Source organism: Atheta coriaria, unplaced genomic scaffold (genome assembly GCF_025399875.1).
Source record: "Atheta coriaria isolate IRGN ID8LTWV9N9 unplaced genomic scaffold, Caltech_Dcor_3.1 hic_scaffold_16_pilon, whole genome shotgun sequence".
NCBI classification, from domain to species: Eukaryota; Metazoa; Arthropoda; class Insecta; order Coleoptera; family Staphylinidae; genus Dalotia; species Dalotia coriaria.
In genome coordinates, this window is record NW_027045458.1 from 862131 (window position 1) to 884847 (window position 22717).

At 40.5% G+C, this 22717-nt stretch overlaps 3 protein-coding genes across 3 annotated transcripts; 2 read left to right on the plus strand and 1 right to left on the minus strand.

Moving 5' to 3' along the window:
• Positions 1–280: 280 nt before the first annotated feature.
• On the minus strand, positions 281–1555 carry LOC135802238 (uncharacterized). The gene is made up of 3 exons (XM_065315791.1): positions 1017–1555; positions 700–957; positions 281–651 (listed from the first exon to the last, which is right to left on the minus strand). Exons 1-3 carry the CDS (start codon positions 1333–1335, stop codon positions 335–337), a joined length of 894 nt encoding a protein of 297 aa, XP_065171863.1. The 5' UTR covers positions 1336–1555; the 3' UTR covers positions 281–334.
• A 136-nt stretch (positions 1556–1691) lies between these two features.
• On the plus strand, positions 1692–19876 carry LOC135802234 (obscurin-like). The gene is given in 30 exon segments (XM_065315788.1): positions 1692–1902; positions 2179–2341; positions 3430–3554; positions 3610–3753; positions 3818–3940; positions 4001–4174; positions 4233–4398; positions 5494–5586; positions 5899–6198; positions 6258–7194; positions 7386–8114; positions 8246–8395; positions 8784–8916; positions 8984–10863; positions 11062–11178; positions 11283–11402; positions 11563–11850; positions 11914–12355; positions 12412–12590; positions 12686–12703; positions 12843–13069; positions 13124–14513; positions 14516–14666; positions 14725–15708; positions 15766–16003; positions 16067–16648; positions 16706–17397; positions 17457–19021; positions 19088–19313; positions 19375–19876. Coding segments are annotated over 29 exon segments (12450 nt in total). The 5' UTR covers positions 1692–1902; positions 2179–2281; the 3' UTR covers positions 19592–19876.
• A 1045-nt stretch (positions 19877–20921) lies between these two features.
• Positions 20922–22704, plus strand: LOC135802324 (probable cytochrome P450 303a1). Its single transcript, XM_065315889.1, has 3 exons — positions 20922–21996; positions 22120–22237; positions 22315–22704. Exons 1-3 carry the CDS (start codon positions 20954–20956, stop codon positions 22702–22704), a joined length of 1551 nt encoding a protein of 516 aa, XP_065171961.1. The 5' UTR covers positions 20922–20953.
• Positions 22705–22717: the final 13 nt, after the last annotated feature.

Sequence of the window (22717 nt, forward strand, 5' to 3'; positions counted from 1 at the left end):
AAATGTTTTAAATTGTTTGTTTGCCACACGGTTTGCACGACGTTGAGTAATTCAGTGGAATATTTCAACACGTTTGAAAGTTGTACCTAGTTAAGATAAAATAGTGTGTGGTAGTAGTAGGACTCTTTAGTTTACTAGTACACACTAGATGGAAGCACAAATACGCGTCTGGTAGAAAATCAAGGATATTTCAGGATTTTATAGATTTGTACAAACCTGGGAACGTGGAAACTGTTGAAGTAAAACAGATCAAAGTCATGGCCAAGACATTAACACCTCATTACGTTTGAAACACTTGTAGAATATTATATATAATTAAATGCTTTACAATAAATTAATGTAGTTTAATATGTAGCGATGTTGGCTTTGCTGATTTAGTCTTTTTTGTAGTATGTTCCTCTGTGGCTACAGGCTCTGACGCTGACGCTGGTGCATTTGTAGTTTTAGGAAAACTAATTCCTTTCTTACCATTGTTTTTCTTTGTGTTTAATTCACTCAAGTGTTGTTTACGCAATTTGTCGATATTATCACGTCGGAAAACATCACTGATTAACTTTGCGGTGGTTCCTAAGCTTTCACAATCTCTTGAATGACTTACAATCAACCAATTACCTTGCAAAAGCTCCCTTTTTCGACAAACTCGGCACTCACCTAAAATTTTAGCGTGAGATAAACCCCAGAGGCGAAAATTTAACTCACCCATGAAAGTAGCTAGTATTTGATCGCGATTATTCCATCCGTTGATGATAATATACTGAGAATTATTCGCGTATGGATATGTAAGCGTAGTGTTCCAATCTTTAAAGCTCATAAAACCATTATGCACGTGGTCGTGGGACCGCTTGCGTTCTAATGGCATTTCCTGGCGTTCCTGTCCACTCATACCAACCATTTTATTAAGTGTAAATAACCCTCCTGCAGATTCAGATAACCATTGGCCCTCGATGTTACAATCCGCTATAAAAATTATAATTTTATTAAAATCTGATTAATTTTCATTGATTTTGTATTAATACATGAATTCGTTGATCCCGATTTGGCACCAGTTTTTAATGCGGAAACCTCTTTTAAAACATGATCTAGTAAAACAGCAGGATTGGAATCAGCTTGATGTAGATCTTTACTGACGTCTCTCTGTTTGAGTAAAGATTGAATCATATTCAGCTTCTCCAACATTAGTTTTTCACGTTTGTATCTATCAAAATCCGAGATGTCGAAGGTGGAGGCGGTGGCTTCAGCTGGAGCCGTTCGCTTCTGCCGCAAGTGCCCGGGATGTCTGCGTCCATAGGAAATACTGTTTATTTTTAGATTTTTTCTTGGAGCGTACCAGCGCATCGGGACATCCTCTTCCGTAAAGCCGGAGGCAATTAAGATCAATAACGGTATAAAAAATATAGAATAAAATGAAAGTCAAGGTGTTTTTTCATCGAAATACCGTTTCATTGAACATCAATGATTGACACATGATATCACGTATCACAACTGTCAGCTTGTGTCAAAACTTGTCTTGTTGTGTTGTCATGGTTGTTTGAATGGTGCTCCTTGAATGATATTTTGCTTGGACCATTCATGAAAGTCGTATTTACTAGAAGTAATTTGTGTTTGCGAAAACTAAACGATGATGCTTTATTGCAATGCGTGAGTTTTGACTACGGCGCTAATATGACCACGACTGCCTCAATACAACACACAGCAACATACGCTTGTAATTATAGATAGAAGTTTAGTCGGCGGCCAGAACTCGACGGCAACGACGGTGCTTGCACAGAGTCTCAAGCGAAAAACATCTCGGTTTCTTATATTAAATTTAGTAAACCCGCCTTGGCTCAATCGGTTGCACCGAATTCGAAACTACAAAAGCTTACGTTGTGCGTGTAAAAAAGTTGTTTTAAAAATATCAAGGTTCGTAAGTGTAACTGAAAGCTCACACTGAACGTTTTTAATTCTTCCTTTTTTTACCGTTGACGTCGAACAAATCACCAAACAAATGTGTGTGTTTTTTATTATTCGTCTATTTTTTTCTTCCAATGTACATAAATGTTTGATGCGATGCAAATCTAAATGCGATTTCCCAATGGTGCGCATCGGTGCATCGCGACTTCAAAAATATCATTATACGTTATAACACCTGGCAATAACCCAATCGAATGATATTTATTTGACCCACTCTTTATATAGATCAATTGCATTGTCTCGTCCACTCGTTCGGCTCCTGGCGAAACGAATGGCCGTCTTCGCATCCGCGTCAACAAATTACGAACGATAGGCGTCGGCGCGCACAATGTCCCGTAAAACCAGCGGCGCCAAAGCCCTCAAAGTTGCACCAACACAACATGACGAGGTAATGGAGTGTTGTGGTGTTAATATGTTGCCGTTTTCACTCAAAATATTCAATCAACACAAAGATTTAAACGATTTTTTCCGAAAAAATGTATTTGTGTACCTGCGTTCACTCGGAACACACAACACGCGCAAATATTTAGTAAATAATCGTGGTGCGTTCTCAAGGTTTCGGGAGTCGGTGCCAAATATGTATGTGAAATGTGAAATCTGGCTACGTATCTTCATCTTAGCGGATCCAATGTTTTTTTTAATCTTTAACGCTCGAAAAATTCCTAGCATGCAAGAGAAACACATGTAAATAAGTTTAATTAATTGTTTTACTTAAGTGTATTAATAAATTACCTGTTAAACTGTATTAAAATGTAAAATGTTAATAATGTGTCTTTTAAATTTTTTTTAGATAATTCATTGATTGTTGAATGAATAACCACAAATCCACAAAACACATTCCGAACGAATACGAGTACTCATTTTAAAAACAGACCAAAATAATAAATATTGAAATAAAATATATTTTTGCTATAAAATTTATCAAACGTACATCAACGTTTTGCCAATACTTAGCCCGGAAAAAGCATACACACACAAAAACGAAATTAATTATCGGAGGACGGACGGAAGATGTTTTTCATCCTGAGGCATCCAGTAGGTTGAATTGGAATTATCTTGAACGTATTGTAAACAAAATTCAATGTCGTAAAACGCAAGTGCTGGCAAAGCTTATGCATTTTTCCGCTGGTAGCTGTAAGCTTTTCTCTGTTTATTAATAGACAACGCATTTGTCAATATTTTCATTAATCGAGAGCACTGCAACTGTCTGCATTCAGAGCTTATTAATGGCAACGCCACACACATTGCAAACTGAGCAAAAAACACTTTCACTCGAAAGTAATCTTCCATTTTTGCTGACTAATATACAATAGAGCTTTTACTGTTGTACGTTTTACACATATATTCAAATATAAATAAAATTATTATAAAAATAAAGAATAAATGTTAAAAGAAAATAACTTAAACAATTATTTTATATTTTCAGCTATAATTTTAAATATTTTGTGGGAGTATATTAATTATTTGCTATTTTAGAATGCCGGCGAAATGCTGGTGGCCTGGCAGGCCTATAAAGCCATGACACCCGAAGAATTAACATTGAATGAAGGAGATTTAGTGGAGTTACTTGATACAGAAGATCCAACAGTTCCAGGCGCAAAGTAAATGCAAACAAAGTTCGAAAAACTTGTTTTATTTCGTTATTTTACTTTCAAGGAGACGTAAAATTGACCCTTCGTTAGATGTTGGGGGAGAAGGACTTTTAGACAGCTCTGCTGCCAAACATAAACTTTCAGTCAAGCCCAAAAAGTCTAAAAGCAGTTCGAGGTATTCCCCAAGTAGGAATCCTTTGAATGCAAGGTAAAATTTTAAAATTTATTCAAAATTTTTCCTTAAACTATGATAATTATTTATTTTTTGGTAGATGGTTGGTAAAAATGGTACATGGCGACAAGAAACAAGGTTGGGTACCATGCCAAGTGTTACAAACTGCTGATGAACCTCAGCCTGGAACAGGTCTACCAGGAGATGCAGCATTCCGAAGACAGTTAGTGAAAATATTCTAAATTTACAAATAAAATTTCTAAATTTTTAAATATAATTTCAGAGCTGTTGTTAAGGAACTAGTGGAAACGGAACAAGAATTCGTGCGTGACTTAGACTTTGTCGTCCAGAAATACTTGATAGGATCCGATAAAGAAGCACGTAAACCAAAGATAATCAAAGACAACTTTGAATTGATATTCGGCAACCTCAAAGAAATCGCGGAATTTCATCGCACGTGAGTTAAACATCTGGAAGTCTGTTTACACAACCTAATTCCGAAATGGAGCTTTCAGTGTTCTGATGGAAGGCGTCAAGTATTACGCCAACGAGCCACAGCTCCTCGGCAAGGCCTTCCTGCGTCTCGAACGTGACTTTGACAAACACGTCAACTATTGCAAGGAGGAACCATTGGCGCAAGCATTCCTCGATTCCTGCGTGATCGCGCGCGATTATTTCGAGGTAAGAATCCCGCTACGTACAGGTGGCGCGTTCAAGGAATAAATCTGTTCGGTACGAACATATTACGGATCATAAACTGGCGAGGAGGAACTGACGCAATCGTTCGTAATGAACGACGCCGCGACGCAATCCCGCCGCACGCCGTACCAAAAATAGCCGCGCGCCGAAATTAGAACGCATATTTATTTAGCGAATTTTGTGCGCGGAGGCGATGCGTGCACCATTCGTATGAATCAAACTATTCGTAATAATGGCGAAAAGCGTATTAGTCATACGTTTATTACGCATATTGGCGCTATAAACGCAAGAATTTTTCAGTGTGTATTTTTAGTTAAACCAAGCAATTAATTTCAAATTCGAAATAAGTGGCGTTATTTTGTTTTGCTCCTTCGATTTTTGGCTGCTTGCGATCTTTCCGGCGCGACGAGGAAACACTACATTAACTCTGAGAATAATTTTTTTCTTTTCAAACTCTCTACGTTACGCTACGATACTAGCCTACTCCTGCTACTGGCTATGTATAGAGCACGGACGTCGCGACGCCGGGTTTTCGCCGCGAGTTCAGTTTCAATACGACCGCTAGTCCCGCGTATATCCTAAGTCCGACCGCCGCCAACACGTGTCAATTGCGAATTACGACTTTTACTCCTCCACCACTACACGCACACGCGCGCGCGCGTTAATTAATCGAACCGATTCCAAGGTAATCACAACAATTCAAACGATCTCAAGTGAACGTTATTTGGATAACGCTGCGTAAGGAATTTGCGGCAAACGGTCTCCAACATCCGCGCCGCGCATATTTTGGCAATGGACCAGTTTTTGGCAAACAACACCCAGATGACTATATTGAATCGAGTGTAACTTAAAACCAGATTACGACTTATCTAATTACCGTCACTCACAAACATGCACTTTGTAAATTCGCCGACAACATCCGCTCTTGATTAAGAAATGAAAATAATCAAAACTTATCGGCGAAAGAGTCGAATTCCTTGCGCGGTCTAAATTTAGTTGTCGATTTAAATATTGGTCGAATTTTGGCCACTGGTCTCGTGCCATAAAATAAATTGAGAGGTTTTATTTTAATCGTAGGAACTATCCACCCGTTTAGCCGACGATAAATCCATTTCCGAGCACTTAAAGTTACCAATACAAAGGATAAACGACTACCAATTACTGTTAAAGGTGAGTGTTGTTCAAACGCATGAGATGACTTTATTACTGTTGCCGCCGCCCGCTTTTGCTTCATGTGTTCATCGTTATATTATGATAGATTTTATAACGTTTCGGCGTCGAATGTAAAAATACGGCCCGTAGCTATTTATTCTTAGCCAGCGGCTGCACAAATACCAAGTGCTGACCCATTTCGTTCAAATTTCGAACGAAACGCTAAACGCCCACCATGTTTGTTATGTTGTTTTTGCGTGATCGTATTTATTGCAATCCCTGTAGGTGTGTTCCTAGCGTTAGTTGTTGATTTGTTGTTGAAATCGACAGGAATTGGTAAGGTACAGTGCTTGTCTTGGCGAAGACAACACTGATTTACAAAAAGCCCTTGAGTTGATGCTAAGCGTCCCACATCGTGCACAAGACGATAAATTCACCAATAGCATAGAAGGATACCGTGGCAGTATCCACAAGTTGGGACGCCTGTTGGCCCACGATTGGTTCTCAGTTTGTTTCGGAGATATCACCAAAGAGCGCTACCTGTTTTTGTTCAAAGCGCGTATTTTAATATCAAAAGTTAGGCGGATATCCGACGATCGATCCGTGTTTCAACTCAAAGATATCATCAAAGTAAGTGGTATCACTTATACTCCATTGTGAGAAGGTTTTGTTGACCGATGGACTTTTAGCTACCGCAAGTGGAAGTCAAGGACTATCCAGACGATCCTTTTACGTTTGATCTGATCGATAAAACTGCTGGAAACGCTTTGAAACTCACTGGACATAGAGAAAACGTGAAGCCTTTTTGGTTGGAAGAGATCAGAGAGTTTGCTAGTGAAGCAGAAGAGGGTGTAGAAGATATTCAGATCATATCACAACCACCATCACCTCCCGAACCTATCAAATCACCATATCAATTACCCAAAACAATCGAAAAACCTATTGAAACTAAAGAAGTCCAACAAAAAGTGGTAGTTGACGCTAAAAAAGAGGAAGTACAACAAAAAGTGGTAGTTGAGGCTAAAAAACAAGAAGTCCAACAAATATCAAAACAAGAAGTAAAATCTACAACTGTTACAAGCGCCAAACAAGTAACAAGTCAACAGGAAGTAAAGGTAACTCAAGTTTCTGAAGAAGTTAAGGTTGCTCAAAAAGAAGTGAGTACAGCCCAATCAAAAGTCACTTTTGCTCAACAAGAAGTTATCAAGGAACTTAAAACAGTACAGGCTAAAGAGGAAACTAAAGTTGCCGAATTATCTAAGACAGAAAGTCGTACACCAGCTTTCACACCACCTGCAGCTGCAGAAAAACCTCTTGTTACACCAATACCCAGTGAAGTAAAAGAAAATCCAAATCCTATAAAAAAGAGCGACACTAGCGAGTCAGTCGGTAAAACATCTTCTGAACTAATCAAATTTAGAGGTCATAAACTAGACAATCCTAAATTAAAAGGCAGCCATATTGCTGTACCTGGAATAGAACATACCGCATCAAGCAGTTTCCTCGCTAGGGATGGTTCAAGAAGTAGCATCCCTGATTACGGTGACAGTTTTAGAGTAAACGTTGAAGTTGACCTTGAAGTTGAAAAAGACCCCAAGAAACACATCACTGACTACGGTATTAACGGTACGTACTAAAAAGTAATCAAATTACTTTCTCTACTACTTCATCACGTTCACTTCATTTACAATCGCACACAATGCTTACTAACGCACACCTACAGCCGCTTGATTTCTGCTGCACCTCTGCTGCTTTCTGAAAGTTTTTCCTCCACAAAATAGACAATTTCTGTAGTAGTCGCATTGTACATTCTGCAGAGAGTAGCAACGGGGAGATGTCCTCGTATAGCCGACGCACCACAAGTAGCCACTCCAGCGAGGGTTCTTCCACTAGGAAATATGAGTCCAGGTATTCTTCAAGATCTTTGGATTCCGAGGGAGTTGGTGAATCCATGAGCGGTTTAAGCAGTTATCGTAGGAGTTCTTCGAGGACCGAGGATGATGACCTTGGTAGTAGCTACAGCAGCAGACGTAGTATCCGCGAAAAACGTTCCGTTCGCACTTCTGTTATTGACGATGAAGACGTCTCGAAAGCTCGTAGAGAAAGATTGCTTCGCATGTCAATTGATGAAGAAGATCCTGATGTGTACATTAGTAAAATCAAATCCAGGGGTATTGAAAGTTCCTCAACTGAAGAAGCTTCAAGCTACAGAAGATCTCTTTCAACAAAAACATCTGTTGATGATGATGACGACGCTTATTTAGCTAAAATTCGTGCAAGGAGCGAAAGTGGTTATAAAAGATCCAACAGTAGAGAAACCACTAAGACCAGCTATGCCAGGGAACTCAGCGAAGATATGGATCCAGAAGCTTACATTTCTAAGATCAAATCTAAAACGGACGAGGTATCCTACAAACGAACGACTTCTACTGATAGCACCGGATATTCAAGATCTACAAGCGTTGCGGGTCAAGAGGAGGAGGACAGGTTGGCTAGATTCGAAAAATATTCGAAACGAAAACAATCGAGCGAACAAACTGACAGTGGTAAGGCAAAACAAAATTTAACAAAACACGTTGAAATCATTAAAAATCACCAACCTCTTCATTTCGAAACCTTTAAACTTAATAAACCTTACGATTAATAGCAATGTATAAATGATTGTTTCATTATTTAGATTCGTTCCAAACAGTCACTCAGAAAACGAAATTCGACGGTAAGACCTTTGAGGAAGTAGTCAAGAGCAAGAGCAGGGACGATTTAGGAATGGCGCCCCCTGACGAATCTCCCAAGTTTACCAAGACCATTGGTGGTGTTCACGTTCGACGTAAGTATTACGAGTGTGCTTATGTAATGCCAATGCTGTGTTTGCTTGATTTATTTTTATGCTTTTTATGCTTCTAAAGCGCATGAAACTGTATCATTCGAGATACATCTTGAAGATACGCCTGATAGCTTAACTTGGCTCAAGGATAACAAAACTTAGAAGGCAGCTTAGCTCGCAGAACTAAGATAACTTCGCTTAATGAGCATAGAATTTGGCGCTTGCAAATCGAAGACTGCGTAGATGCAGATTCTGGCTCGTTTACGGCTGTTGCTTGTAATGCGAAAGGCAAATCAACTTGTACTACACATTTGCTTGTGCATAAACGTTAGTAAAACAATAATTTTTATTATTTGGACAATTTAATGATATTACAATTTAACTACTATAGTTACGGAGGAAGAACAATTAGAACTCCAGAAACCAGCGTTCATAATCAAATTCAAAGATACTGAATTATTGGAGGACACCTACATGCGTTTCATGTGCAAAGTTAAAGGAGACCCGCACCCGAAATTAACTTTGTAAGTTAAATATTTACAACGCGTAGTTCAATTGACCTAATTTATGCGTTAATTATGTTTGTGTTAGTTACAAGGACGGCAAGGAAATTAAAGAATCCGAACGCATTAGTGTCAATCGTGACCATTCTGATACTGACTTCTACGAGCTGGTAATCCCAGATGTTAAACCTGATGACGCTGGTGTTTATAAATGTGTGGCGAAGAACGAACATGGAGAAGATTCAACTGAAGCAAGCGTTACTGTCACTGAATCGAAGCATTTGTTTGACGAATTTGCTGATTCTGAAGGTTTACTACCAAAGGGCGAGAAACCAACTTTCATCTGGAAGAAAGATGGTGCTTCTATTGATGTTGACGAACGTTTTAAGGTTCTAATGGGTGATGATGAAGATTCACTTGCTTTGATCTTCCAACATGTGAAGCCTGAAGATGCTGGGTTGTACACTTGTGTTGCCCAGACCACCACAGGTCATATCAGTTGCAGTGCTGAATTGACAGTTCAGGGAACTGTGCATGAGTTGTATAGAGAGCCTGAGAAACCTCAACTTATTATTGAAAAACGTGATCCTATTACTGCTGTAGGAGGATCTTGCATGATGGAGTTGCAGGTGAAAGGTTTCCCGAAACCTAAAGTCACCTGGACTCATGAGGGTCAACCTGTTGAAGCAGGTAGTAAGTACAAGTTCCTATACGAAGATGAAGAAAGTATGACTGTGGTCATCAAGAACGTTGAGGGTTCAGATGCTGGCAAGTACGAGATTACAGCTGAGAATGAACTGGGTCAAGACATCAGAGAGATGCATTTGACCGTAAAAGCCCCGCCTACTCTGTCCAAGATGCAGGACACTACCGCATCCACTGATCAAGAATTGAAGATGAGCGTTGATGTCACAGGTATACCTGAACCAACCGTACAGTTCTATAAGAACGGCAAAGTTATTAAAAACTCCGAGCAAATGACCGTTATCAAAGAAAGTAACAAACATTCAGTGGTCATCAAGAAGACTACTTTGAGCGACTCTGGATCATACTCTGTTGTGGCTAATAATGAAATGGCCCAAGTTACACAACTGTGGAATCTTGATATTTACACCAAGCCAAAGATTTTGAAGAAACTTGGTGAGAGTAAAGAAGTTCATCAAAACATTAATTGCGAGTTGAGTATCAAATTGGAATCTGAACCAGCAGCGGAAGTTACATGGTTTAAAGATGGCGTGGAAATCACTGCCGATAGTCATTACACAACCGAAAGCGATGGGGGCACTTACACACTGCGAATTAGCGGCACTGTTGTTACAGATTCAGCCAACTACAAATGCAAGGCTAAAAATATTCACGGATCTATCGAGGATGAAGTGCGTGTTGACGTCAAACGTAAACCCACGATCACTGTCGGTTTAGAGGATAAGACAGTGACTGAACATGACAAGAATGTCACGCTTGATGTTAAAGTTGATTCTTTCCCCAAACCACAAGTAAAATGGTTCTTGGACGAAGTAGAAATTTTAGAAACACGTAATGAATTTGCTCAGAGTCAAAGTAATGATGGACTTAAACTGGTTATCAAAGAGGTGACCAGTGAGTTGCAGGGAAAATATACTTGCAAAGTTATTAATGAACTTGGCGATGTCAGCACTTCCGCCAAACTGACGGTCAACTGCAAACCACGTATTCGTAAACAACTCAAGGACACAACTGTTGAAGAAGGCGCTGCCCTTCATCTAGAAGTTGAAGTAGAATCAGTTCCTGATGCGACTGTAAAATGGTTGAAGAATGGTCGTGAAGTAAATGCCGATGCAAGAATTAAAATTACCAGGGATCAACAAAGGCTGGAAAGTTACAATCTAACTGTAAATCTGATCAAGTACGAAGAACAAGGAGAATATGAAGTTCAAGTTACCAATTCCTTGGGCACGGTTTCCAGCAAGAGCAATGTTACAGTACACAGTAAGTACCCAAAAATTGAAACCTACCAAACACAAAATACAAACTACACAAGTTCAAATATTAGCTAGATTAGTTCATGTTAATGGAATGCAGGAATGCAATTTTGTTTGTTATCTTTGTGTAAATCAACGCAGCTCAAACGCTGTATAGTGTTATGATTGTGAACGTCCAAATTGTTGTTGTTTCAAAAACTAACAGAAGTGACCCACACCGATGCCGAGGAAGTGGATCAAGAACCCGTAAAATTAACAATGACCGTAATTGAGTGTGATCAGGAACAGGAAGCTATCCTGCACTCTAGCGATGAATCTCAAGGTATTAAAATATGTAATAACGACGACATCTTGAAATCAATATTCATTTTTCATTTTGTTTGTATTGATTGTTTTCTGTTGTTTGTTTGTGATTGAGTAACTTAGGTGAAACGGATATTGAACCTCCATCACCTATTATAGTTGAGAAAGTAGATATTGACGTCGAATCGAATTATACAGTACAGTCACCTGTTGATGAGCCCCAGCAAGGTTTATTTGAAGATGGTAATTATATAACTGATGTTATTTGTTACTAATTTTCACAAGCACACTTGTACAAACACTTCTTTTCTCTGTTTCTATTTAAAAATGGCGGACTTTGATTTTATCTAATGAAAGCCGCCGTCTTGTTTAGTGCACAGATGTAATTTATATTATTCTATAGCAATGCCACAAATTGTTGAACATGACATGAAGGATCGCAAACAATTTGAATCCCTGACAACAAAGTTCAGTGTAAAAACATCTGGTAATCCACCACCTACTGCAACCTGGTCACTCAACGGTGAAGTATTGAAAATAGGCGGTAATGCAAGATACAAAATCTCTGATGATGGTAACGAGCACAAGTTGGAGATGACTAAACTGAAACCTGTCGACGCTGGCGCAATCGAAGTGACGATTGCCAACTGCGTGGGTGATGTTAAGCAGAGTGGCAAACTCGAAATTATCCGTAAGTTATGACTGACAAACAAGAATGTTAAAGTGTAAATATAACATGCTGTCACGTTTACAGCCGAGGCTGAATTGAGGAGACCTAAAATTCGCGATGGCCAAGGTCTTGTTGATACAACCGTCATCAAGAAGAAATCTGCCACACTCAAAGCTATTGTTGTTGGTGATCCCATTCCGGAAGTCACATGGATGTTCCAGGGACAGAAATTATCTCAGGAATTGATCGATGAACATAAAATGGTCTTGGAAACTCATCATACTGACATTCAAGATGGTCTTAAGGAGTGTTCATTCTCGCTTACAATCCCACGTTCTGAAAGAGTCAACGGTGGTGATTATGAGTTGAAGGTGAAGAACAAATGGGGTACTGCTAGTTCCAGCGCAGTGCTTACTGTTGTCCTCAGCCCGGAAATCGAAGGTCCTGATTATGTTAAAGTAGTTCCAGGTGATGCAACTGAACTGGTTGCTATTATTCAAGCTAATCCACCACCGATTGTCACATGGTAAATTTAAAACAACTCAAAACTAACAAATAAAACTAATTTTTGCATACTTCTAGGACAAAGAGTGAAAATGTAATTGAAGCCGCAGGCGATATTGAAATCATCGCTGATGTTGCAAATGAAAAGTACACGTTGAAGTTCAACAAGGTTCAATTATCAGATGAAGGCTATTATAAAGTCTACGCTAAGAACGAGTACGGTGAAAGCAGCTCCGAAGGAAGAATCAAAACCATCAGTGAGTATTACGTCCACGTTGTAATTATATGACTGTTAATTATTTATATAGTTATGTGATTGTTGTTAATGTGTCTTTGTTTATAATTATTATAGAAGATCCGGAACCGTCGAGTAAGTTGTTTGCAATGATTTCGGCAAACTTAATGCTTCCGGTTGTTTGTTTTAATGCGTTATCAGGCTTTAATACAGATGCTTTTCATTTGTTTACTAAAACTTTATATTAATTGGATGTTTTTATTTTATTTTATAGCTGAGAAACCACAGTTTATCACTGGTTTAACTGACGGTCAAGTCGCGCACGGTGGTGAGATTACTCTCATGGTGCGTGCTGATGGCCTTCCAAGACCAGACATTAAATGGTATGTCAATGATAAGGAAATTACTGAAGCTCCTGGGTTGATTTTTGCTACTACATCAGATAGACAACTCACCAGTAGTTTAATTATTACTGATTATCAAGAAAAAGATGCTGGAATTGTAAGTTCATAATTCTTAATCAATATCCGTGTTAAAAATTAAAATTAATTACAGTACAAAGTCACTGCTACTAATGTTGTTGGTGATGTTGAAACAAGCGCCCGTGTTTCCATGCTTCAAACCCCACCAACTTTCGGCAAAAGATTAGAAAAGTCTCAAGAAGTCAACGAAGGTGAACCTCTAGCCCTCAAAGCCAAAATCTGTGGAAGCCCTAAACCTACTGTGGCCTGGTACAAAGATGGAGAACCAATTGATCCTAACAATTCAAGAATCAAAACTGAATTATTACCTGATGGTACTGTCAAATTAAATATTGAACAATGTACACCAGAAGACAGCGGTGCTTATAAATTAGTAGTCAAGAATGCGAATGGTGAAACAGCAGGTCTCTGCGCGGTTGTAGTTAATGCTAAACCACAACGTCCCATGTTTACGAAATGCATCAAAGATACTAAAGTAATGATCGGTGAACCATTGAAGTTGGTAGCTAAAGTGAGTGCAAATCCACCACCAGAAATCAAATGGATGAAAGATGGCCTGCCAATCAGAGCTTCTTCTAACATAAGAATGGAACACCATCCAGATGGAACAGTTGCATTGATTGTTGATAACGTAAAACCAGAAAATGCTGGTAAATACACACTGACTGTATCGAACAAAATGGGAGAGATTTCTGCGGATGCAAAAGTAGAACTTGAGAAACGACCAACTAAACCTGAATTCATCACTAAGATTCAACCACTAACTGTTGTTGAAGGATTCCCTGCTAAATTTGAAGTTAAAGTTACTGGTAATCCTCAACCACAAGTAGCATGGTTGCGCAATGGCGCCGAAGTAATTTCGGACGCTAAACACATCAAAGTCACCGATTTACCTGATGGTGTAAGTGTCTTGCATATTGAAGCATGCGATTCGGTCCGTGATGCAATGGTCTACCATGTTGTTGCTTCCAATGATGCTGGTGAGGCAAAATGTCAAGCTGAATTGACAGTTAACCCAGCAAGCAGAAATGATCGTCCTGAAGAACGTCCACAATTCTTACACAGTTTGCGTGATGTTATCACTGATGAAGGTCAACCACTTGTCCTTGAAGCACCGTTTACTGGAAATCCCATTCCGACTGTTGAATGGTCTAAAGATGGAGTTCCTCTTAAGCCATCCGAAAGGATTTTATTAACTTGCGATGGTCGTAAAGTTGGTTTGACTGTAGACAAAGCTCTACCATCTGATGCTGGTCAATACAGTGTTACTATTATCAACCCATTGGGTTCTGAAAGCTGCCAAGCTAAAGCCTCTGTTCATAAAGTCTTCCAAGCACCTTCATTCACTCAAAAGTTTGGAGATATTCAACAAGTACCTGGCAGAGATGCTAAATTCCCAGCGAGGGTATCCGGTGTACCACAACCAGATGTTAAATGGACCAAAGATGGCGTCGAATTGCGAGATAGCGAAAATATAGGATCAAACGTGATGGTGATGCTTGCTGTTTGTATGTTATGGATTCTCAACCTGAAGATGTTGGTGTATACACTGCCACTGCTTCCAACAAGGAAGGATCAGCTACTTGCATGGGCAAACTTGACATTGTCAAAGAAATGTAAGTATACTAGTTTCCAAAAGCAAATAAAATTCTAAACTTAAATTCTGATCTGCAGCAAAGTGCAAAAGAAGGTTGAACCCGCTAACTTCGTCAAGAAGATTGGTGATACCGAACTGTATAAGGGTATGACAGCAAAATTCACTGCATGTGTTGCTGGTATTCCGGAACCAAAAGTAGAATGGTATAGAAATGACCATCGTTTGTATCCCACTGATAGAGTTAGAATGCAAACTGACCCCAATGGTCTTCTGCGTCTTACAATTGCGGGTGTAGATCAAGATGATTTGGGTACATATGTCTGCAAAATTTACAATGACCATGGATCAGACAGTTGCGAAGCGCAACTTCGATTCGATGAAGGATTGGAAGATCGTCCAAAACGCCTCACAGATCAATACACCGATTACGATAAATATAAGAAGACCGGGGCACCAATGCCTCTATCTGACCCACCAATTATTTCCCGCATGACTGACCGTCATTGCACCGTATCTTGGAAACCTTCAATTCCAACAGGTCCACGGGCCCCAGTTACCTACCAACTCGAAATGTTGGAGTTGCCTAATGGTGATTGGTTTACTGTACGTTCAGGTATCAGGAGTTGTTGTTGCGATGTCCGTAATCTGGAACCATTCCGCGACTACAAATTCCGAGTACGCGTTGAGAACAAATATGGAATCAGTGACCCATCACCGTATGCACTGACGCACAGAGAGAAATTAGAACCGGATCCGCCCAAGTTCATGCCGTACTTGCCTCCGGGTATCGATTTCCGCCCGGAAACATCACCGTACTTCCCGAAGGACTTTGACATCGATCGTCCACCTCATGATAATATGGCACAGGCACCAAGATTCTTGCGACAAGAATATGACGCTCAATATGGCGTAAAAGATCAAAGCTGCAGTCTGTTCTGGTTTGTTTATGGTTATCCCAAACCAAAGATGACTTATTACTTTAATGACATCTTGGTTGAGTCTGGTGGGAGATATGATATGAGTTACACAAGAAATGGACAAGCAACATTGTTCATCAATAAGTAATTTACGAATAATTTAAGTATTGTATCCATGTATTCATTATTGAATTGTTCTAGAATGTTAGATCGAGATGTTGGTTTTTACGAAGCTGTTGCAATCAATGAACATGGCGAAGCCAGGCAACGAGTACGTTTGGAGATTGCTGAAGCTCCCTGCTTTATTCGTAGACCTGACATTGAATATGTCATGGTGCGTAATAAAGTACGATTTGATGCGCGTATTACTGGAGTGCCATATCCGGAAATCAAATGGTACAAGGATTGGAAACCACTAGCTAATTCTTCTAGAATTAAGGTAATACTATTCCCATGCTACCAAACAACACAAAATTTAAAGCAAACTTTTCTATTCAAACAGATTCAGTGGATGGAACCAGACACAGCAATTCTCATCATCAACGATTCAATCTTTAAAGATGAAGGTTTATACTCGGTCAGTGCTCGTAATGTTGCAGGCAGTATATCCGCCAGTGCAATGCTTCACGTAGAAGAGAATGATTTGGAATACAACATTAGAACATATCAAAACCCCAATCCAATCAAACTTCGCAAGAAGCCATATTCAGAATTATACGATATTGGTGATGAATTAGGTAGAGGCACATCAGGCATCACCTACCATGCGGTAGAAAGGTTAAATGGCAGAAACTATGCTGCCAAGATCATGCACGGTAGAGGTGACTTTAGACCAATGATGTACAACGAATGGGAAATGATGAATCAACTGCATCACAGAAGACTAATCTCATTGCATGATGCTTATGAACATGAAGACAGTTTGACCTTGATCATTGAACTTGCCGCCGGTGGTGAATTGGTCAAAGATTATTTGTTGAAAACAGACTACTACACCGAGTCTGATATTGCTGGATTTATCCGACAAACCCTTCAAGGAATTCAATATATGCATGAGAGAGGCATTGGCCACATGGGTCTTAATGTAATTTTGTTGAATCTAGCTAAAAATGATCACATTTTTATAACGATTTAATTTCAGATTGGTGATTTGTTATTATCTCATCCCAACAGTGACGAACTCAAAATCGCAGACTTTGGTCTCTCCAGAAGAATCCAAATGGGTAAACTATATCCACTGAAATATGGTGTGCCAGAATTCGTAAGTCCGGAATGCGCAAACGGTGAAGGTACCGGTTTGGGCCATGATATGTGGAGTATTGGTATTATTACCTACATATTATTATCTGGACACTCTCCATTCAGAGGTATCCACGACATGGAAACTCTACAACGTATCCAAGCTGGAAAATGGCAATTTGATGAATCCTGGTGGAGTCATCTCAGTTTGGAAGCACGCGATTTCATTACAAAGTTGCTTGTTTACCAAGCTGAAGGTCGTATGGATGTGCACACTGCATTACGCCATCCATGGTTGGAAAGAGCCGACAAAGTCTGGCAAGATGAATATAAGATCAGCAGTAAATACCTGCGCGATTACTTCTTGTTGTATAGAGAATGGTATGACAACGCATCCTGTCAGAGGTGGTTCAGACGTAGACCTCTGGAAGGAGCGTTTACTCATCCATCCAGGATGGTTTATCCACCTGGTGAGAGGTATACACCACCACCAGAAACACCAGCAGAGAAATCGAAGAAGAGAACATGGGAAGATGCAGTTCCCAGCCGGTCACCTCTTAATTATGAAATTGGTGTATTCAAATCAGAAAGCCAGTAAGTTTTCATTAAACCTAAAATAAAGGTGATGGGTTAATAATCTTTTGAATTCACAGTTACCAAAATGGTCCTGACACATATTTATTACAACTGCGTGACGTTGATTTCCCTGTACGTCTACGAGAGTACATGAAAGTGGCCGGAAGCCGTGGACCTTGCGTAGCCCACATCGTATCCAACGAAAACGGTTTTGATTGGGAGACACCAGTCATCCGTGAACGTAGGCGTTTCACAGACATCATGGACGAAGAAATCGATGATGAAAGAAAGACAAGAATCAACCGTTACGGAACCGGTGAATCTAGTTACACCCTTAGACGTCTCAGACACGAAATAGGTACACGTTTAGACACCTACATTGAAGCTGAAGCATTCTTGGAAAGCAAGATTGAGGGACGTTTACCATTCTTCCGTGAAAAGCCGCAGATGTTAGCAATGCAAGAGGGTAAAGATCTGGAATTGATTTGCATGGCTGTCGGTGACCCAGAACCAACTGTACAATGGTTCAAAAACGATGCTATTCTCGCTGAATCGCACCGTATTAAAATTACACTTGATGCTAACGGCCGATCGCATTTGAAATTCTGCCCAGCGCTCTCGTTCGATTTGGGAATGTACAAAATCGTCGCGCGTAATAAAATCGGCCAGACAATCGCACGCACACGAGTAGTTCTGGGTGAAGTATCCGACGCTCCCGATTCGCCCGAAGGTGCACAAGTGTCGGACGATCAAGTATTGCTCACTTGGAAGCAACCCAAACACGACGGCCATGCGCCAGTCATTTGTTACAGCGTACAATACAAACTCGCCGATGATATGGAGTGGGTCGAGAAGGCAAACAATGTAGATCACGAATTCTATTTGGTCCAAGGATTGGAAGCGGGCAAGAACTACATTTTCAGACTAGCGGCGAAGAATGCAATGGGCTGGAGCGAGTATGGTGTCGCCTCACCGGTCATCATGACCCTTCCGGTTGGAGCGCCGAAGATTCAATTGAGCAGAGCCATGACGCACTTGCAACAAATGACCGACGCTGGTGCCGAAGCACAGTTGGATAGACGTAACTCATTGGTGTACACATTCGAAACTGACCCAACTGATTGGATTAAATCCGATCCACAAGAAAAATACAATTTTATTTCCGAGATCTACCGCGGGCAATTCGCTGCTGTAGTGAAGGCATTAGATAAAAAGAATGACCGCGTTGTTGTCGCTAAAGTAATCGACACGAACGCTCAAGGCGACGATCACGTCGAGGGGGAATTCGCGGCGTTAAGGTCGTTGAGACACGAAAGAATTGCGATTATGTTGGAAGCGTACAAGTCACCCGATCGATCATCCGTGTTTATACTTGAAAAACTGCAGGGTGCTGATGTACTTACCTATTTAGCAACACGACACGAATACACTGAACAAACTGTGGCGACCATTGTATCACAGGTGCTGGATGGCTTACAATACTTGCACTGGCGTGGTTTGTGTCACTTAGATTTACAACCTGATAACATCGTCATGTGCGGCGTGCGATCGGTGGAGGTGAAACTGGTGGATTTCGGGTGTGCACACAGAGTTACCAAGCTTGGCAACCATGTTCCTATTGTAGGCAGTCATGACTACATTGGTAAATTTAAATTTGCATAACAAAATTCAATTTTGTAATTTTATCTTGTTAATTATTATTTTCTAGCTCCTGAAGTGTTAGCGGAAGAACCAGCATTTCCACAAACAGACATTTGGAGCGTTGGTGTGTTAATCTATGTTTTGTTGTCTGGTACATTACCGTTCCGTGGCGCAACGCCCGAAGAATCGCGCCAGAACATCCTTTTCGTGCGCTACCGATTCGAACATCTCTATAAGGAAGTATCGCAGGAAGGCGTCCGTTTCGTGATGTTATTGTTCAAGCGACACGCAAAGTAAGAAACTTGGGTAATGCGCAGCCTTTCGTGCGTTGCTAATGTGTTAATGCGTTTTCAGCAAACGACCCACAGCGGAGGAATGCCACGAAAACAGATGGTTGCTGCCCACGGACTTCATGATCAAAAAGCGTGAGCGTGCTGTGTTCCTCGGCAACCGCCTCAAGGAGTACTCCGAGCAGTATCATGCGGAAAAATGTAAGGATGTTACAACGTCGGCGGGCAAAGTCGGACGCTCGATGAGCATACAAGAAGAGCTACAAACTGCTCCGTTTTAATTTAGAGATATATACGCAAATATTTGTTACTTAATTTAAATTATGATTGCCCAATTTTTAATATCGAACCCTGTTTAGCTGAATACAATTATTTTGAATTTTGTGGAAACGATGAAAATGATAACTGTAAATATGGCAATAACAATGGAACTGTGTTTTCGGCAATTTTAAATTAAACTATTAATATATTAATTAATTTTAGAATAGATTATTATACGCGGCAGTGAATGCACATGTTTTTGTTCTCTTATTTCGAATAAAATAATTATTGATGTTGGCCTTAAACTTTTCTACCTCAATTTTCGGCTGCGGCATTATCGAATCAACAATCAATGTGCTGGCCGATAAAATTACCAAGCCGTAATATTTTCCGATATTTTGCACTTTTCACACAATTATATAACGCAAAAAAGTGAATAATAGTGAAAATAAATTTAGAAATTTTAATTCATCAACGTAATACTTTTGAACAATTATGCAAAAGGATAATAAACAAATAAATGTGTAATCGTAGATAAGTGAAACGCAGGGCCGGACTAAACAATAAATAAACCAAAATTTTATTCTAATATTTTAAGGAAGCAAGACGTTTGCATATAAAAGAATTGAAGTGTAAAAACGTAAAATATCATTTCTAATATAAAATATCCGTCTGATTCAAGCCGAATCCCCGTCATAAAATCCATCTTACGGACATATTACTTTTATAACCCATTGGAGAAGTGGGATCGTTGAAATGTCCATAGCAAGAGTATATGAGAAAGTAGCGATAGAAGTTCAGAATTAGCCGTGAGAGTCGCCAGAGTGGTCAGTGCAGTGGTGAGGTTTGAAAATAGCGCAAAACAGCGGAAAACTTTATAACAAAATGTAAGTAATAGTCGTCATTCTAAGAAACTTCCGACTTCCGGATGCACAAAATCAATACTTTTTGTTTTCTGACTTGCAATGGAGTAATTTCCGCGGTGTGCTTTTTAAACTAAATACTTTTTGCTTCTTTTTCACCTTTTTACACGATTTTGTTTCGATTAAACATGCGCGTGTTTCGGTTGAACGCGCAATCGATTAGGTGCATACATTGTAACAAGACGTACATGAATAGTTCACTTAGAGTAAATGCACTTACATTGCATAACTTATTACGTTAATACTTTCTCTTGCATCGCGCTAGTCTCCAACCGGAAATATTCCCGTGCATGCGAATAATTGCATCTCGTTGCATTTGCGGATCTTCACGTTCGGACAAGTCGTCGTTTAAAGTTATTTCCACTTTCCCTTTTGTAGTTTATCTTCACTCTCTTCAGACTTTGATTTGGAAAACGTCCAAGTATTCTCTACGTTAAGAAACTCATCAAAAGAAGTATTATGTGGGCCGCTACGCTTCTATTCAGCGCGTTTTTAATACTCTTCAATTATTTGTACTGCGTGAAGCCGAGGAACTACCCGCCTGGTCCAAAATGGCTTCCAATACTCGGCAGTGCGTTGTCCGTATCGCGTTTACGAAAAAAGACTGGTTCACTGGCGGAAGCCATGGCGATATTCAGTCGGAAATACGGCCCGGTGTTGGGCTTTAAGTTCGGCCAAGAGCGGATCGTTATCTGTTACGGTGGGCTCGCAATCAAAGAATTTCTCAATACGGAGAGTCTGAACGGACGGCCGATGGGACCGTTTTATGAACTGCGCACATTCGGCCGGAATGGCATATTGCTCACCGACGAACAGTTCTGGGTAGAACAACGCCGCTTCATATTGCGGCATTTACGCGAGTTCGGTTTTGGCAAACGCAATATGAGCGAGATGATCGAAGCGGAAGCCGACGTTATGGTCAATCACATAAAGCATCTCATCGGCAACCAGAAAGAAATATCAGCGCCGATGGATACAATGTTCGGTATTCACATACTGAACACAATCTGGACGATGTTGGCAGGCACCAAGTACAATCCGGAGGATTCCAATTTGAAATATTTGCAGAATATCTTGACGGAGTTATTCAAGAACATAGATATGATCGGCACTATATTTAGTTATTTCCCGTTCCTCATCTACTTCGCGCCCGAGTATTCCGGATATAATCTCTATATGAAAACGCACGTGCCAATTTGGAAGTTCATTACGCAGGAAATCGAAAAGCACAAAAAGACGCACGTGCCCGGAAGTCCACGAGATTTGATCGATGTGTATTTGGAGATGTTGGCGGCGCCGGAGAAGCCCGCCAGTTTCACCGACGATCAGCTGCTCGCCATCTGTCTGGACCTATTCATGGCCGGCTCGGAAACGACCACGAAATCTATGAGCTTCTGTATGCTGTACTTACTGTTGAATCCTGACGTGCAGCGGAAGGCGCAGACGGAGATCGATATGGTGGTGGGGAGGGACCGGGTGCCGTCGCTAAATGATCGCCCTAAGTAAATATAAATTTTATTTCCAGCTAACAGTTTTGCAATATGTATAGCCATTTTAATATGTATCAATATTAATATGCTGGTGATGCATACACAGTAAAATAACGCGTTTTGTATATTATATAGCATGCCGTATCTCGAAGCCATTGTTATGGAAACATTGCGCCACTTTATGAGGAGAACCTTCGGCGTGCCGCATCGAGCGCTCAAAGACACACATCTATGCGGTCACTTCATCCCAAAGGTACACAACGTTCTTTTTTTTTGTATCAAACGCGTCGACTATTCATGCCGTTTAATACATTTAACGCACTTGTTTAGGACACAATGGTAATCCCGACCTTCCATGGCATCTTCGAGGGCGCCGAGTGTATGTGGAAGGATCCGTACGCCTTCCGGCCGGAACGGTTTATCGTCGACGGTAAGGTGAAGGCGCTTGACATGTTCATCCCCTTCGGCATGGGAAAACGACGCTGTCTCGGTGAGACGCTCGCCCGCGGCAACCTCTTTATCTTCATCGGCGCGCTGCTGCAGAACTTTGATTTCAAAGTGCCGGCGGGCTGCAAACCGCCGACCACCGACACCGTTGACGGCGTGACGGCCGCACCCCGACCATTCCGGGTATTATCGCACATCGTACAGCGTGATCCAACCATCACCCATACGCCCGCCATTGTTATTAATAATTCTTTATGTATGATATACCGTTAGCACTGAATTATCC